Raw genomic sequence first — 17,630 nt, forward strand, 5'->3', positions numbered from 1 at the left:
GAGGGATGAAGGATCTTACTGAACTGAAACCTCCCCAGGTTGTGCACTAGAAGCCAGTAACCTTGGGGCTCAGGGCTTTCCTAGCTAAGGGAACGGTCATCACAGTGCCTGATGTCATTTTCAAACTCAACCAGCACCCACTTTCAAAACTGATAAACACCCAGCAATAGATCCCCCCCCAAAAAGGTGTGAGAGCTGAAATATGTTATTGGCCTGAAACCTCCCAGGGTAGCCCACTAGCAGACCAGGTTACAGCTGGGATCAGGGCATTCCTAGCCACAGGAATGGTCCTAAAATTGACTGACATCTTTTTCCAGCTCTACCAGCATCCACGTTTGACACTGCTAAATGTCCAGCAATAGCTCCCAAACAAAAGGAGCAAGGATCTTCCTGGCCTGAAACCTCCCCAGGTAACCCACTAGCAGCACGAGAAGCTTAAGGCTCAGCCCACACCTAGCCAAGGGAACAACCCTTACAGTGCTTGAACTCATTGCACAGCTCTACAGTCCTCCAACTTTGAAACCACCAAACTGCACCAATAGCTCAAATACAAAAGGTTCAAAAGCTGAAAGAAGTTCCTGGCCTGAAATGTCCCCATGTAGACTACCAACAGGACCACTAATTTTGGGGCTCAGGGCTTTCCCTACCAAGAAAGGTCCTGACATTGCCTGACTTCATTTTCATGCTCTACCAGCATCCGCCTTCAAATATGCTAAATATCCACCAATTGCACCTTTGAAAAAGGTATGAGGACTGAAAGATGTTCCTCACATGATCCTCCTCAGGGACTGGACGAGAAGCACCAGTAACCTTGGGGCTCAGGGAGTTCCTTGTCAAGGGAACAGTCCTAACATTGCCTGAAGTCATTTTGGGGCTCTACCAGTGTGCATCTAGGAAACTGCAAAATGTCCAGCAAAAGCTCCCAAGCAAAACATGTGAGGGCCAAAAGATGTTCCTGACTGTAAATCTCTTCAGGTATCCCATAAAACACCCCGAAACTAAACAGGTGCTGGATACAAGAAGACCAGTCTCCCTGGGGTAGGCGTATGAGCATGTGAGGCTGAGGATCTGGGGGATTTCACAGAAGAACTGGTCACCAGCATTGCCCTTGCAGAGGGGGAGGGAAAATGTCTTGGTTGTGAGCAGCACAGCATGGAGAAACCCACTGCAGCTCCCCTGTGTCTGCCAAGGGCAGGAGGAGGAAGTGGGGAATGAAGCTGCCATGGGACATTCTCTGCCTCTTTGAATGAAGAACAAGGCAGTGAGAACTTGGGGCACTCTTCACTGAGAAAAACATTCTCATTGAGGACCCAAGAACTGTCTCTCCCTGTTCTATTAGACATTGGAAAGGTCCTTTTTGGGAGGTGCATTTCCTGCTGGCTGAGGGTGCCCCTGTTTGTATGGGGCTCTGATGGAAGCTCTCCAGGGGTCAGTTTGTCCTTGCAGCAGCAGGTCTATCTTTTTTGATCTCTAGGATCTCATCTGGATGGTGGTTTCCACTTCCCCCAACTGCAGAGCAGAGCTTTGTAGATTTGTTTTTCCTGATTTTGTTCCTGGGAAACCCTGAGAAATGACCAAATGCTCACCTAAAGCCCTTCCTTTCACAGGGGGAAAGAGTCCCCTCCCTGTCCCAGGTCTGGGGGTCCTGTCTCATGGGGAGACAAGGAAAGTTAATTCTCCTGCCCAGATCTGGTTTGATCAGGAGAAAAGACTCTGAGGGACAGAAGGATTTCTCACCAGCTAAGGGAGGGAACATCAGAGATGAGATAACAGAAGGATCCCCATGAGACCTGAAGCCCCAGGAGGGAGCCTAGAAGAACTGGTCTTCTACTGCTTACCTGGGACAAGGTCCTGGAACAAAAGGAAGATCATGGCAACCCGGCAGCGCTGCAGAGAGACAGCTCTGGCCAGGAGCAGCTCCTCTGCCAAGCACACAGGGCTGGGAACACTGCCTGTAGGCACCGAGGGGAGACCTGTGAGGCTGAGAGAGCTGACAGATGCTGAGAGCTCACTGCAGGAGAAATCTCCACAGCCTGTCCCTGGTATGTCTGTGGGTGCAGGGCAATGCAGGTTCTGTTCCTGGAGGCATCTCCTAAAGCTGGGACATGGGGCAGTGTGTGGGGTCTGTCAGGAGGACAGGTTCTCTCTAGGACCAGAAAGTGCTGCCTGGAAGGGATGCCCTTCTGCCCCATCAGAGGGACAGGGCAGGACAGCTGTCTTCTCCTGGGCATGGTTGCAGAGGGGTGCCCAGGGCTGTCCTTGTGAGCAGGGTCCTTGTGTCCCAGGGTCTGTGTGCTGGTGCAGGGACTATGCTGCTGCCAGGGTCAGCACTCAGCCTGCCTGCTGGGCTTTCCACAGGGACATAGACAGCACCTCTGGGTTGAAGCAGTGACCCAGGGAAGGGCAACGTAAGGTCCTTCTGCTGTAAGAAAGTGCTGCCTGGGTCAGCTTTGCTCCCAGCCAGAGCTGATCCTTGAGAAATGCCAAAGAGAATATTTCTCCAGAGGCAGAGTCTTTGCTTTGACTTTTCCTCTCCTGTGGGCTGTGCTGAGTGTGGTAGATGAGAACTTATTTCTCCCCTTGAGAATATGGAGCGAAGACTTGATTCTCATGAAGATGTTGGAGCCTGGGCTGAGCCCTGCACAGACAGAGGTTCCCTGGGGCAGTGCCCTGATGCCAGGAGGGGTCTGCAGAGCAGAGCTGAGCACAGGGCAGGTTGGATGAGGTCTGTGAGCACAGAGCGAGAGGTGACATGGGCAAGGAGAAGCATCTGCAGGGACAGCTCCAGGCAGCAGAGACATTGTCAGGGAGGGAGAAGGAGCTGCTCCCAGAAATGCCCTGGCTGTGGAGTTTGGGACCTCCTTCACATCCTCCACAGTGCTGACACTTTCCCTTAGTGACCCCCTGGTTTCTGCCACCCATCACAGTCTTTACACTCACAATTCCAGGTTTTCAGGCTGAGTCTTCTCCTTGGCAGCCCAATCCCCAGTGAGGAGAACCCCCTGAGTGCCTGTCTGTCTGTCCCTGTCCCTCCAGCCTTGGCTGGAGTGTTTCTCACTGTTTCATCTCCTGTCCTTGCTACCTTTTTCCAACATTTTCCTGGGGCTCTAGGCACGTCCATTTGTGGGGCTGGCACTGAGCCGACCCTTAACTTCAGGACCGACATCTGTAGGACTGAGGTTTTCCAGGGTCTCCTGCTGGGCTGCAGCTGCCTCCCACAATGGCACCGTTCTCCACAGGACTCTTGTGCCCCAGAGCGGAGCCCCATGCAGGAGACATCTCGGCACAGAGGCCGTGGCAATGCCACTCATCACCTGTGTGTGGGCAGCTGCACTGAGCCCTGTGTGTCCCTGGCTCGGAGCAGGGAGCTGAGATCCTCCTTGGGTAGGATGAGACCGCAGGAGGGCTTTGGAGCTCTGCCCTGTGAGACTGGATTCCTCGGCTCTCAGTCAGGAGAAAATCAAAGCTCCAAAGCTCTGCTCTGCCCTTGATGAAATTGGAGTGACAGTGCTGAAAAGCTCATTCCTATCAAAAAGGGCTTTATTCTGAGATCAGGCCATCCTTCTATTTACTGACTGCTGCCAGGCAGCACTGAATTCTCATGAGCCCACAGCCAACCCTCCTCCCAGCAGTGGCACACTCAAGCCAGCACAAAGCAGACCTCCCAAAAGGGACCTGACAAAAATCCCCTGAATACAGAGTCAATCTGAGGGTGTTCCCTAAGAGTTGGAAGATGTTTTCATCCGAGAAGTGTTCCCTAATTTCTCACTGTGGCTTTTCCTCCTTGGACAGGTCTCTACACTTGACAGCAGCAGATGTCCAACAGCAGCAGCTCCATCAGCCAGTTCCTCCTCCTGCCCTTTGCACACACACGGGAGCTGCAGCTCTTGCACTTCTGCCTCTTCCTGGACATCTACCTGGCTGCTTTTCTTGGAAATGGTCTCATCATCATCACAATACCCTGTTACAACAGCCTCCACACCCCCATGTACTTCTTCCTCCTCAACCTCTCTATTGTTGACCTTGCCTACATCTCCACCACTGTTCCCAAAGCCATGGCCAATTCCTTGTGGGACACCAGGGCCATTTCCTACACAGGATGTGTGGCTCAACTCTTTTTCTTTGTATGTTTGATCTCAACAGAAGTCTGTCTTCTCACTGTCATGGCCTATGACCGCTACGTTGCCATCTGCCACCCCCTGCACTACGGGACCCTCCTGGGCAGCAGAGCTTGTGTCCACATGGCAGCAGCTGCCTGGGGCAGTGGGTTTCTCTATTCTCTGCTGCACACAGCGAACACATTTTCACTTCCCCTCTGCAAGGGCAATGCCCTTGAGCAGTTCTTCTGTGAAATCCCCCAGATCCTCAAGCTCTCCTGCTCAGATGCCTACCTCAGGGAAACTGGAGTCCTTGTGGTCAGTGCCTCTTTTGCTACTGGGTGTTTTGTGTTCATTGTGGTGTCCTATGTGCAGATCTTCAGGGCTGTGCTAAGGATCCCCTCGCAGCAGGGACGGCACAAAGCCTTTTCCACCTGCCTCCCTCACCTGGCCGTGGTCTCCTTGTTCCTTAGCACTGCCATCTTTGCCTACCTGAAGCCCCCCTCCATCTCCTCCCTATTTCTGGACCTGGTATTGTCATTTCTTTACTCGGTTTTTCCACCAGCAGTAAACCCCCTCATCTACAGCATGAGGAACCAGGAACTCAAGGATGCCATGTGGAAACTGAGGACTGGATGTTTCTAAGCAGCTCAACTTTGGTATATCACTGGCCATGGAACTCACATTAGGACCAGTTTGTATTTAGTACAAATTTTGGTGGTTGTTTAGTCTTCTCAGTAGCTTAGATACATGTATGCACTTCACCTTTCTCAGCAGATTTCCACCTCTGCTTGCTCTTTGGACATTTCGATGCTGCTCAGCTCTCCAGTGTCTTCCGAGACTTGGAAAACTTCCCATCTTTCAGATGTCTAATAAACAGTTCTCTCGGAAGTTCGGTGTGTTGATAAGTGACCTTTCTATCTATCTGAACAAAAGTTGGTTTGGAGAGAATCTCCTCTGAAAGCTGACCCCCTTCATATGCTGCAGGATGAGCATGAGCCAGCAATGTGCCCTCCTGGCTATGAAGGCCAATGGCACCCTGGGGTGTATTAGAAGGGGTGTGTTCAGTAGGTCAAGAGAAGCCTTTCTCCCCCTTGCCCAGGTGAGAACGCACCTGGAATGTTGTGTCTAGTTCTGGGCTTCTCAGTTCAAGAATGACAGGGAACTCCTTGAAAGAGTTCAGCGTTGGCCATGCTGTGGCTCTGTGATTCTGTGGTTCCTACACAGTGGAATGATCCTAAAAGCTTCTGTTTTCATTTTCAGGCTCAACCAGTGTCCACCTTAGGAAGTGCTAAATGTGTAGTAGGGCTCCAAAGCAGATTTGAGTGCTGAAAGATGTTCCTGGCCTGAAACCTATCTAGGTAGATCACTAGCAGCCCAAGTAGGCTTAGGGATCAGGGCTTTCCTTTCCTAACTGTGCCTGTGGACATTCACAGGCTCTCCCATCATCCAACATTGACACACTAAATGTAAAGCAGTAGCCTCAAACATAACATGCAAGGGCATAAAAATCTTATTGGCCTGAAAACTCTCCTTGTAGCCCACTAGCAGCCCCAGTAACCATGGGGCACAGGGTTTTCATAGACAATGCAATGGTATGAAATTTGCCTGTTGTCTTTTTCCAGCTCTAACAGCGTCCACCTTCAAAAATATTAAATGTCCAGGTATAACTCCCAAAGAAAAAGTTTGAGGTGTGAAAGATGTTTCTGACCTTCAACCTGCCTGGGTATCCCACTAGAAGCCCCAGTAACCTCAGGGCTCAAGGATTTCCTTAGAAAGGGAACAGTCTTAAAACTACCTGATGTCATTTTGGGGCTCTACCAGCATACACCTTCAAACTGCTAAACGAACAGCAAGAGATCCCTAACAAAAGTGTGAGCGATGAAAGATTCTCCTGGCATGAAACCTGCCTAGGTAGATCACTGAGAGCTCCAGTACCTTAGGGCTCAGAGTGTTCAGAGACAAAAGAAGGGTCCTAACATTGCCTGATGTCATTTCTGGCTATACCAGCGTCCACCTTTGAACCTGCTAAATGCACAGCAATACATCCCAAACTAAAGGTGTTAGGGATGGAAGATGTTCATGGCCTTACATATACCCAGGTATCCCAATAGCAGCTCCAGAAACACGGGGGTCAGGGCTTTTGTAGCCATGGGAGTGGATGTAACTCTGCCCAATGTAATTTCCAGCTTTAATAGTGTCCACCTTCAACACTGCTCAATGTCCAGCTCCAGCTCCATGGCAAAAGGTGCCCTGAAACCTCCCCAGGTATCCCACTAACAGCCCCATTAACCTTGGGGCTCAGGGCATTCCTAGCCACAGGAACAGTCCTTAAAATGTCATTTTCAGGCTCTACCATCATCCACTCTCGAACATGCTAGATGTCCAGCAGTAGAGTCCCAGGTTCTTTAGCACTTACTGCTGTCATTTTGTTAGAAGCACTGCAAGTTAGAGAGCCATCAGCAAGCACATGTGAACTATTAGTAAAATAGAGATTCCCTTCAGAGAGACCTTGAGAAATTCTGGGATTTGATGAACAGGAACATCAGGAAGATTTCCAAGCAGAAGAGATCTTCTCCTCCTGCCCATATTTTCTCTGCGGCTGGAATTAATTCTCATGTTGGTGGCCCCCATAGTTCTGGTGTTTGGATTTGTAAGCCATAAAGTCTAAATAAACATGTTTGTTCCTTGCTGAGCAATGCTTGCACAGCATCAAGGCCTTTTTTCTAGTTCTGCTCCAGAAATGAGTCAACTGGGAGTGCACAATTGCCTGGGAGGGGACAGAACAGTCCCAGATGACCATAACTGACCAAGGGGATTATCCCTACTGCATGACTACAGGAATGAGCCCACTGTTGTAGTGCACTTGTTGTCTGCAAAGGTGGCCTGGTTTCGGGCGCAATACAGTAGATTTTCTTTCTAGCAGCCCATGTAGTGCCACATTTGGTTGTTATGATGAGAGCAGTGCTGATAACAGGGAGGCTTTAGTTGTGTCCAAACAATCCAACACTTTTCTTGTTCGTTCTCTACTAGTAACGCGAAGGTGGGGAGCACCCAGGGAGCTGGGAGGGGACACAGCCAAGACAGGTGACCCAAACTGCCCAAAAAAGCCTATTTCATTCAGATCACACCATAAAAGGAGTGTGGTGGGGGCAGGAGAACTCAGCTCCAGGACACACGTGCTTTCAGGATGGCTGTGAGCTGTGCGGCCAGAGCTGTGGGGTTCAGTGCAAAACTGCATTGTGCATCACCTGTTGTGTGTATTTTGCTACAAATTCCTGTTGTTGTTGTTGTTTCTCTCTCTCTGCTGTCCTTATTCCAGCCCATGAGGCTTAGGGTTTCTTTGGTTTCCCCCCACTCCTAATCCCCTCCACGCACACCCCCTCTTAGAGAGAGAGCGGCTGCGTGGTGCTTGGCTCTCGGCTGGGATGAAACCATGAGAAAAGGTTCCAGCACAACACCCACACATCAAGGCAGCTCAGATATGATGGGTGGAGAACTGGCCACAAGGAGAAGAATTTGGGCCTTGCAGGGGATGCCCTAGCAGTCAGAGGTGCTGAACAGGAATCCTGCCATGAGCACATTGGGCTGCACTAGGAGGAGTGTGACTGCACAGACAATGGCCCATCTGGACTCAGAGGTTGAGGCCAACTGAGAGGGTGAGGCCACCTCTGGAGCAGTCAGTCCCAGTGTGGGGGTCCCCAGTCTGGGGGAATGAGGAGGAACACTCACATGGGCACAGAAAATCTGCCAAGATACAGTGAGGGGTCTTGCGTGGAGAGGCTGAAAGACCCTGGCTGCTTTAGCCTGGGGAAGGGGAGGCTGGGGGAAGCCCTCTTTGTGCTACAGGGAAAGAAAATCAGAAACTCCACATAAAACTTCAGCTTTGAAGGTCAGGGTGGACGTGAGGATAAAGAAATGTCATTCTGAGGGTAGTGCTGTGCTGCAAGAAGTCACTGGGAGTGCGCGTGGATGAGCTGGTGGCTTTGTGTTTGTGGGAACAGCTGGTGAGGACGGAGAGACAGCAGTACAGGCAGAGACATTGTTAGGTGACAATGAGGTGGGAAAGCATGTTGCATTCCTGCAGCCTAAAGGAAACATGCAGAGGTGTGAGGCAGTGTGGCATGGGCTGTGGTGCAGATGGCCAAGGGTGCCATTCAGGCTACAAGTGCCTGATAGGTCTTTGCCCCCTTGGCTGTGGCTGATGTCCCTGCCACAGAGGCCTCAGGGAAGTCACATTGTCCTCATGGCCATGAAGCATGGCTGACTCTATGCCTTCCAGGGGAGGCCACGATGTGTCACATCCCTGTACTTCCCTTAATGCCACACTCCTCACATCCAAAGGAAGAGCCCTGAGACACAGGAGAGGGTCAGGATCTCCCTGCCCAGGGGCTGAGGGTCAGCACTTGGCATTTCTGCTTCATCAGACCAAGCCAGGGTGTCCTCAGCATCAGAGCTGCCTGTGCTTTGCCTGTGTTTGTCCTCATGGCCTCCAGTTGTCTGCTACAATGAGCCCATGGGGAGGCTTTGTCAGGAATAGCTCCCAGTGGGGCCTGTTAGTGCTTCAAGGTACTTTGGGCATTACTCCTGACTTGAAATTTTTGAGAGGTTTCTTCACTCTCCTCTTTGTAGTTGAAGTCTCTGGACTCACCAGAGACACCATGAGGCTCATTAACATCCAGAAAGCCCTTACAAGTATATCTCCTCAGGTAATTTTCTCTAGAAAATTAAGATTTGTATAAGTAATTGGAGAGGTTTTTATTGGGTGATAAAAATTTTGAAGGAATTTCACAATGGAGGATTTTTTCACACAAAAACAAATTGTTTCAGTCATTTTTCAGTTCATGGAAGGTGTTTTAGCAACATTCTACAGTGGATGTTTGTACAGAGGTCTCCTAAATAGTTCTGGACAGGCAGGAAAATAAGTCTCTTGATATCCAACCTTCTATGGAGAACCTTCCTGTTCCCCAAGTCCAGCAGTTCCCTCGCTGGCCTCCTGGGATTCCCAACACTTTTCCTGGCATCATCTGTGCCTGTGATGTAGAACATGAACCTCACGATTGGAAACTTGCAGCAGGCATGTAAAACTGTCACTGACCATGGCTTTTGTTCTGAAGCATCCAAACAAATCATTCAGTGGATCTTTACTGCAGGTGTGAATACGCCTTCTGATAGCCGTAATTTGGGACGTTTGCTGTTAACTCCCTCAGAGAATTTGTTGGTTCTTTCGGAATGGTTTGAGCGCTCTACATGGGAAGCAGCTACTCCTAGAGAGCCAAATGATCCTTTTTTACGGGATAACAGCTGAGATGTTGGTGGGATGGGGACAGTGTGCATCTCCCGAGGTCCAAATAACTGTTCCTGTTACTTTCCACCGACTCTGCACTCGCCTTGCTTTAGAAGCGATTTCTGCTATACCGGTCGGCAAAAGGGAACCTGCCTTTGCCAGTATCAGGGAGGGAGCTACGGAATCCTTTGGACAATTTGTAGATGGAATGTGGATTGCTATTTGAGATAGTGAGTTCCCTGAAGACACTAAACAGCAGTTAGTTTGTGTTATGGTTCAGGACAATGACAACCCCAGCACTCGTTCTGTCCTAGCCTCACTTCCCCAGGGATCATCTGTTGAAATGATGCTGCAGAGAGTGGCGTGAACAGAGCAAGGTGGTCAGGTAACTCAGATTGCTGCTGCTGTACCAGCTGCATTGACTCAAAAAGGCGGAACATCAAATAGACAAAAGCTACAGGACATTCATTGCTGTGGAGTATGGGGACATGTTCATCGAGAGTGTATGGAGAGGGTCTGCTGTGGTCACTGTCATCAAGACACCCACGGCTCTCGAGTTTGTCATCAGTTGGGAAATGGTCAACGCAGCGCGAAGCACCGGCGCGCCAAGACACAAATGCATGAAATGTTCCATCAGAATGCAGAAGGTCTACAATGGCAATTTCACACCTCAGCTGTGGATGTCAAACTGGTAGTTCAATGATATCCCCAATGTTCACATCATAATCAGGGCTTAGATTTTGGGACTAATCCACATGGTTTACAAGCCTTGGAGCTGTGTCAGTCTGATGTCACACGCGTCCCCAGTTTTGGACGGTTGCAATTCTTACATGTGAGTGTAGATACCTTTTCAGGGATGATTTGGGCAAACCCTGTGACTGGGGAGACTGCAAAGCATGTCATCAAGCACTGGACCTCATGTTTTGCTATCATGGGGCTCCCAAAACAGATTAAAACAGATAATGGCCCAGCTTATCGTTCACAGTCTGTCCAAGGATTCTTGCAACAATGGGGAGTGCAGCACATTTATGGAACCCCTCATTCCCCACCAGGACAGGCGATCACTGAACGGACACAGGCTGTGTTAAACGACCATCTGTATAGGCTGTCAGGGCAGAACTTGCCTATTGCAGAGTTAGTGGACAGAACACTTTTTGCTTTAAATCATTTATGTATCAGAGGGCAGCGAATGCTTCCTGCTATTGCTCTGCATCACGCATCTGTTAATCCATGAATGCTTACAGACAGCCCACAAGTAATGGATAAAAATGCACAGACAGGGAAATGGGAAGGTCCAGCAAACATGGTATTTGTAGGAAGAGAGTGCTTCTGCCTGTCAACCAAGGACAACCCTCTTTGGGTCCCTGCATGGAGTATATGGCCCACAGTGAAAAATAACGAGTGACTGTTGCTTCCCTTTCAGACCTTCCTAGTCCTGCTGTACCTGCAGTCCCTGATGGAAGTTGAAGGCTGGAGTATCCACAACTGAAACAGAATGTTTGGGTGACTTCAGCAAACGCCATCAAACAAGATATTATGTGCCTGCCTGTGGCCTCTCCAGAAGACCCCTTCTCTACCTGGTTGGTTGGACTGCCAGTAGATGAATGGCCTAACTCCTCTCCTGTGCCTGACCTGTGTAATTCCCCTCGTTATTGTGTCAATAATTGGGATGGTGTTTTTATACACCTTCCCCAACAGGCGCAGGAGCCTCAGGAGTTGGCATTATTAGGTTCAGTAGTGATGGATGCCTGTGTATTCTTTAATTACTCCTATAATACACACCAAAATGGCCAGAATGTTAATGCTACTTTAAATGCTGATAGAAATGCCACTGCATGGTGTAAGTATGTTTCTCCTAATGTCTCACGTTCTATCTCTATTCCAGTTACCCTTCCTGCAGGTGTATTCTTAATATGTGGGGACTGTGTTTGGGGAGGTATTCCCTCACGCCTTAGTGGTGACCTTGCAGCTTAGGACCCCTCACACTCCTCACACCCAACCTCACTATGATCCACTCAAAACGACGGATCCGTCAGAGTGCCCATAGATTGATGAGTGAATGTGATGATCAGGTAACCTTTTGGGGGCCCGGAGAGATCACTGCTGCATCAATACTCGCCCCAGGATTCGCTTCTGCAGCTGCTATGAAAAAAATTTAGGATGCTTGTAGGTAGTTAGGGTCTGGCGGTCAGAAGATGTCGTGCTGTACGGAAAGGTAGGACTCTTCTAGGACCCTTCCAGGACCTTTTCAGGACTTTTTCAGGTAGCCAATAGCATTAAGCCTATGATGTAAGCGGGCGGAAGTGATGTCATGAATGTAAGCTATATAAGGCTGTTGTAACGACTATTAAACGCCATTTTGCCGTCCACCACATTGGTGTCTGTGAGCTGATGGCCCGAGTGGCCACAGGGTGGCCGCCGTGCCGCTACTGAACCAGGTCACCACGCCGTGAACGGCGACAATTTGTGCCGAAACCCGGGAAAACATCACCTCAAATTCAGAGAATTCACCTGGAATTCAGGGAACGGCGGCCAGCGCGGCTGGACCAGCCCGGCGGGGAGGACGCTCCCGGACCTGTGAGGAGGATGGAAGCCCTTACGAAGGTCATATTACATTTACATAAGCAATGGGGTATCGATTGTAAGGCTAAAGATTTTACCCTCGTTGTTACGAAGTTTTTACAAACTGGGGTTATTGAGCAGCCGGTGGATATTCTCCACCCTGCAGTGTGGGACAAATGTACCAGAGCCCTGGCCAAGGTGGATATGTCTTCCAGCAAAGGGAAATACCTTTTATCGTGGGGAAAAGTTGTAAGGGATTTGCGAAAACCCTTTCAAGAACAGGACACCTGGAAAGCTGCAAGGGAATGTTTGCTGGCTACCCCAAAATTGGGAGTCGGGGCTGCCACACAAACTTTGCAGCTCCCAGATTTTAACGGGACTACAGACCTTAAAGGTTCATCTGAGGGTGACATACCTCTTCAACCCCTGAACCTCGATCCGCTTTCAGAGGGACAAGAGCAAAAAAGATCTTTGCGGGGTGGGTTAGCCGAGGGAGCCGGAGGCACTGCTGAGATCTCAGAATCTCAGGAAATATGGCCGCCGCCATGTGTGCCCCAAGATGGCACCGGCAGTGGAGAAGAAGGGCGGGGCGAAGGTGCCTCTGGCGCGAACAAGGAGGAAATACTGTGGCTAGCTAGCTCACGTGAACAGGAAAGGGAAAACAACTCGAGTGACAGGCGGAGAATCAATTGGGACCCGCCTAGAAGGTGGGGCGGGTCGAGGGGGAGGAAACAAGAACGGTGCAACCACAGATGTTGTGGGCGAGGCCGGAGCCCGACTAAAAGGAGTAAGAACCCGGAAGTGGCTTGGCAGTCAAGTTCCGGCTCCGAGTCAGACACTAGTCAAGGCGAGTGGCTCATAATTGATTCCAGCTCAGAGGAGGAGGAACTGGGAATAGATTAAATCAAAAACCTGACTTTCTCCATCAAAAGTAAAAAGGAGCCGCGAGAAGAAAAACTTGGTCTCACGGATTGGAAGGAAATACAGGATACATGCGGAGACTGGGTCCCTCCATCCGTGTTGGCATTCCCGGTCCAGGTGGTGAGCAGAGGGCAGAAAGCTTACTTGCCAGTAAACCCTAAGGATGTGCAAGCGATTCTTAAAGCGATCACTGATAAGGGACTCAATTCGGCCATGGTCTCTACCCTCATAGATAGTCTGTTTCGGGGAGATGACCTGCTCCCTTTTGACATAATGCAAATTTGTAGAATGATCTTTGGTGGAGCAGGGGTGATCGTTTTTAAACAAGAATGGAGGGATAACTGTACAAGGTACTGGCACAAGCAACTGGCAATAATCAACCTCTAGACAGCTCCAGCTTGCAGCGATTAATGGGTTCAGATCCATCAATGGTTACCCCCCAAGCACAAGCTGAGAAACTGAGAGACAGTGAGATTATGGCAACTACTCGTGCAGCCAGGGAGGCTATTCACGCAGTCACTAAAACACTTGCCAAACCATCGCCATGGGCTACAATAAAGCAGAGCGAAAGCGAAAGCTTCACACAATTTGTGGATCGCCTCCAGGCAGCAGTCGACTCGTCGTCACTGCCTCCGGAAGCAAAAGGCCCGGTCGTGACAGAATGCTTACGTCAGCAGTGTAATTCGTCAACCAGAGAGATTCTGCGCTCATTGCCAGCAGGGGCGAGCCTTGCAGACATGATTAAGCATGTTGCAAGGGAAGAACAGCTAGTTCCACTCCAGACAGCTGTTCGCACTGCAATAGCTGACACGGTGGTGTGTCTCAAATGCGGTCAGACTGGCCACGAAGCCGCGTGTTGCCCCCGATTTAGAAACTCATCAGTGGCATTTCCCTCGCATCAATACCGGTCCAGGGGACCGTGTTGGGCCTGTGGGAAAAAGGGGCATTTTGCCAGGGATTGCAGGTGTAAACCCCAGGGAAACGGGAGGGGGAGAGGGCGCCCGGGCCGCACACAGCCTTCTCCCACCTGGAGTATGAGGCAGCCCAATTACGTCAACCCCAGATGGGGCGTGGCACCCTCGAACTCTCTGCCCCCTCGAGATGGGACCAACTATATGGCCCAACCGACACTTCAAGCAAACCTGACTTTGCCCCCGACAATTCAAGCAAATTTGACTTTTCCTCAGGGACAGAAAAAACCACCCCAGGGGGACGGGACCCCAGGGTTGCCCAAGCCGTGAGGTGTGATGACCCGCCAGTGGTGTGGGGGGGTCTGCTCCCTTTACTATTCTTTAGATGACACTACCATCAGTGTCCCGTTTTTGATTGATACCAGAGCAGACGTTACAGTCATCCCTGAAACAAATTGGCCCCCACACTGGAGACTGGAAGATGCCCCCATGGTGGGTGGAGTTGGGGGAGTTTCCTGAACCTGGAAGAGTGCTCAGTTAATAGTAATCACACTCCATACTGAAGGAGGGCCAGAGAAACCCATCGCCCTCTTTCCATATGTCATACCAGGAGTCCCACCCTTGCTGGGAAGGGACACTTTGGCTCTGTTGAACGCTAGGGTGACAAATTTACTGTGAGGGCCACTGCTGCATACCCGCTTCCACCAATTAAACTGACCTGGAAGTCATCTGACCCAGTGTGGGTTGAGCAGTGGCCCCTGTCAAAGCCTCGAATGGATGCTCTTCTTGAGCTACTTGACCGTGAATTACAGCGAGCTCATATAGAGCCTTCCACCAGTTCATGGAACACTCCAGTTTTTGTAATACCCAAACGAACCAGTCAAGGGTTTCGCCTCCTGCATGACCTACGTGAAGTAAATAAGAGAATTCAGCCTATGGGCCCTGTTCAAACACTGCTGCCTATGAACTCTTTGATACAAAAAGGGCAACCTTGTGCTGTTCTTGACATTAAAGACTGTTTTTTCTCTATACCTTTGCATGAGGAGGACAAGGAGCAGTTTGCTTTTTCTGTCGTGTTTCCAAACAGCCAACGCCCCAACCTGCGCTTCCAGTGGAAGGTGCTGCCTCAGGGAATGATCAACTCACCTACCATCTGCCAAATCACTGTGGATCAAGCACTGGCACCAGTACGACGCAGCAACCCAACCGCGACTATCATTCAGTATACGGATGACATCTTGATCGCTGCGCCAACAGGGAGTCAAGTGGACCAGCTGGTAACAACGGTCTCTGAGACCCTGAAATCAAACGGGTTCGAAATCGCAAGCACGAAAATTAAGAAAGGCCCATGTGTGAGTTTCTTGGGGGTGGGGATAACAAGTTCTTACGTAACCCCGCCTCTAATAAAACTCCGTCGGGACATCAAAATGCTCCATGACATGCAACAGTTAGTGGGATCTTTGCAATGGCTCCATAATTTTGTCTTGATTCCTCCAGAAATCATGAATCCCCTGTATGATCTCTTGAAAGGGAAACACCCTTGGGAGCAGAAAAGTTTGACAGCAGAGGCGAGGAACTCTCTCGACTTTATCGAGCAACAGATACCATCAAGTACGCCCAACAGATGGAACCCAGAGGTACCACTTGACCTGTATGTACATTTCACAGAGGGAGGGGGTGTAGGAGCATTAGCTCAAGGCCCCCCTGAAAAAGCCCAACCGATACAGTGGGTAGTCCTGGGGAAGCCGTCGCGTGCATTCGCTCCAGGAGTTGAGTGCCTGGGTAACCTTATCATGAAAGGCAGAAAACTCGCCCTAAGACACTTGGGCGTCGAACCAGCCAAGATATACCTACCCTTCCGCAAACAGCTCTCAACACAATCAGTGGCAATATCAGAGTGTCTAGCTATAGCCCTGGTTGGATTCAGTGGGGAAATCGGGTACGCTGCAGAGCCCCCTTGGACTCAAATGCTGAAAATTGTCGACATTGACCTTCCACAAAAAGTCTTGGACCGACCCCAACAGGGACCAATGGTTTTTACAGATGCATCCTCAGCAACCTCAACAGCAGCTGTAGTATGGCAAGTAGAAGAAAAATGGCACTGCATTAAAATGACTGACTATGCACTTTTAGTGCAACAGCTAGAAGCAATGGCCATCGTACTGGCATGCGGACTGTTTCCAATAGAGCACCTTAATATAGTGACTGACTCAATGTTTGCAGCCAAGCTTTGCTTAGCCATGTCAGGACCTGGTGTGTCAACGTCTGCAATAGCTTTAATGTTAGAAGAAGCACTTTCTTCCCGAGAGGGCACCATATCAGTCATCCACATCAACAGCCACAGCCCGGTAAAAGGATTTTTCCAAACAGGCAATGACAAAGCAGACACAGCTGCGAAAGGACTATGGACGCTGAGAGACGCTCGCCAGCTGCACGAATCTCTCCATATTGGAGCTAAAGCACTAGCAAGGAGATGCGGGATCTCAGTTGTGGACGCGAAACACGTAGTAGCCACGTGTCCTTACTGCCAGAAATCACCACTGTGGTGCAGTGGAGTCAATCCCAGAGGCCTTAAAGACTCCAAGGTGTGGCAGACGGATTTTACACTCTGCCAGCTGCTGAAACCTCGAGCGTGGCTAGCGGTAACTGTGGACATATACAGTGGAGTAATTGTAGCTACACAACACTCTAAGATCAACTCCAAAGCGACCATCCAGCATTGGCTGACAGCCATGGCATGGCTCAGCATTCCTAGTCAAATTAAGACAGACAATGGCTCAAACTTTGTCTCTAAATCAGTTCAGGCATTCGCTCACAAATGGGGTATCACCCTAACATACGGGATTCCCTATAACAGCACAGGTCAAGCCATAGTCGAGCGAGCAAATCAAACACTAAAGTCTAAGTTAGAAGTGTTAGCGAAAGCAGAAGGATTTACAAATACCATTCCTCCAGGAGACCAAGCACGCCTGTTGGCAACTGCTCTATTAGCACTAAACCAATTCCCCAGGGGAGAGGAAGTGAATAGCCCCACTCAAAAACATTGGGCCACGCGAGCGTTAGAAGAAGGCCCACTGGTTATAATCAGGAATGAACTAGGGGAATGGGAACAAGGGTGGAGGTTGGTCCTTACGGGACGAGGCTATGCTGCTGTGAAAAAAGATGGTAGAGTTAAATGGTGTCCACTTAAATCCATTAAGCCAGACCTCCGGAATAAAACTAATGAAAACTGTGAGTTTTTATCCACAGGATCAGATCATCGGACGCCCTTGTGACCCGTGCACCCTGGTGACAAAGGAGGACAACAAGTCGGCAAACATCCTGCTCGCACTTGGAGGTTCCACGCCGGCAGAATCCAAACGACGGGGAAACAACCTCCGTGGGGAAGTGCAGAGATGGTTCTTTGTGCTTTTACTTTTTGGGTTTGTCGTACCATCTATGGGTTTGTATGAACATCAACCATGGGAATGGGTGCTAGGAAGATGGGAGGATCAGAAAATATTACAAAAGATTGTCACCTCAGGGCCTCCGAGCTTTGAGGTGTCCCCCTGTGACCTAGTCCCAGTGAAGCCTTGTTTAAGCAATGTGAGGTACTATTTGTGTCCTAGCTTTAATCCTGGCAAATCTCATTGCAACTCCCCAAGTCATTACTACTGTCCTTCTTGGGGATGTGAGACCATAGCCTCTGATTGGAAACCAGGAGCCGGACCGGATAAGTACCTAAAGGTTCAATTTGGACCTCACAAATGCTTTAGGTACAAAGATCAAACATGGGTGAGAACTTCGAGAATTCAGATGGCAATAAAACCTAAGGATAGAGAGTTATGTTAAATGTTAAATGTAACCAATGAA

At 49.8% G+C, this 17,630-nt stretch overlaps 1 protein-coding gene across 1 annotated transcript; it reads left to right on the forward strand.

Moving 5' to 3' along the window:
- Positions 1 to 3,815: 3,815 nt before the first annotated feature.
- Positions 3,816 to 4,742, forward strand: LOC311202517 (olfactory receptor 14C36-like; the record flags this gene model as incomplete). Its single annotated transcript, XM_084277098.1, has 1 exon — positions 3,816 to 4,742. The coding sequence occupies one exon, from the start codon at positions 3,816 to 3,818 to the stop codon at positions 4,740 to 4,742; it is 927 nt and encodes a 308-aa protein (XP_084133224.1).
- Positions 4,743 to 17,630: the final 12,888 nt, after the last annotated feature.

Source organism: Gallinula chloropus, assembly GCF_964237585.1.
Source record: "Gallinula chloropus genome assembly, chromosome: 30".
NCBI classification, from domain to species: domain Eukaryota; kingdom Metazoa; phylum Chordata; class Aves; order Gruiformes; family Rallidae; genus Gallinula; species Gallinula chloropus.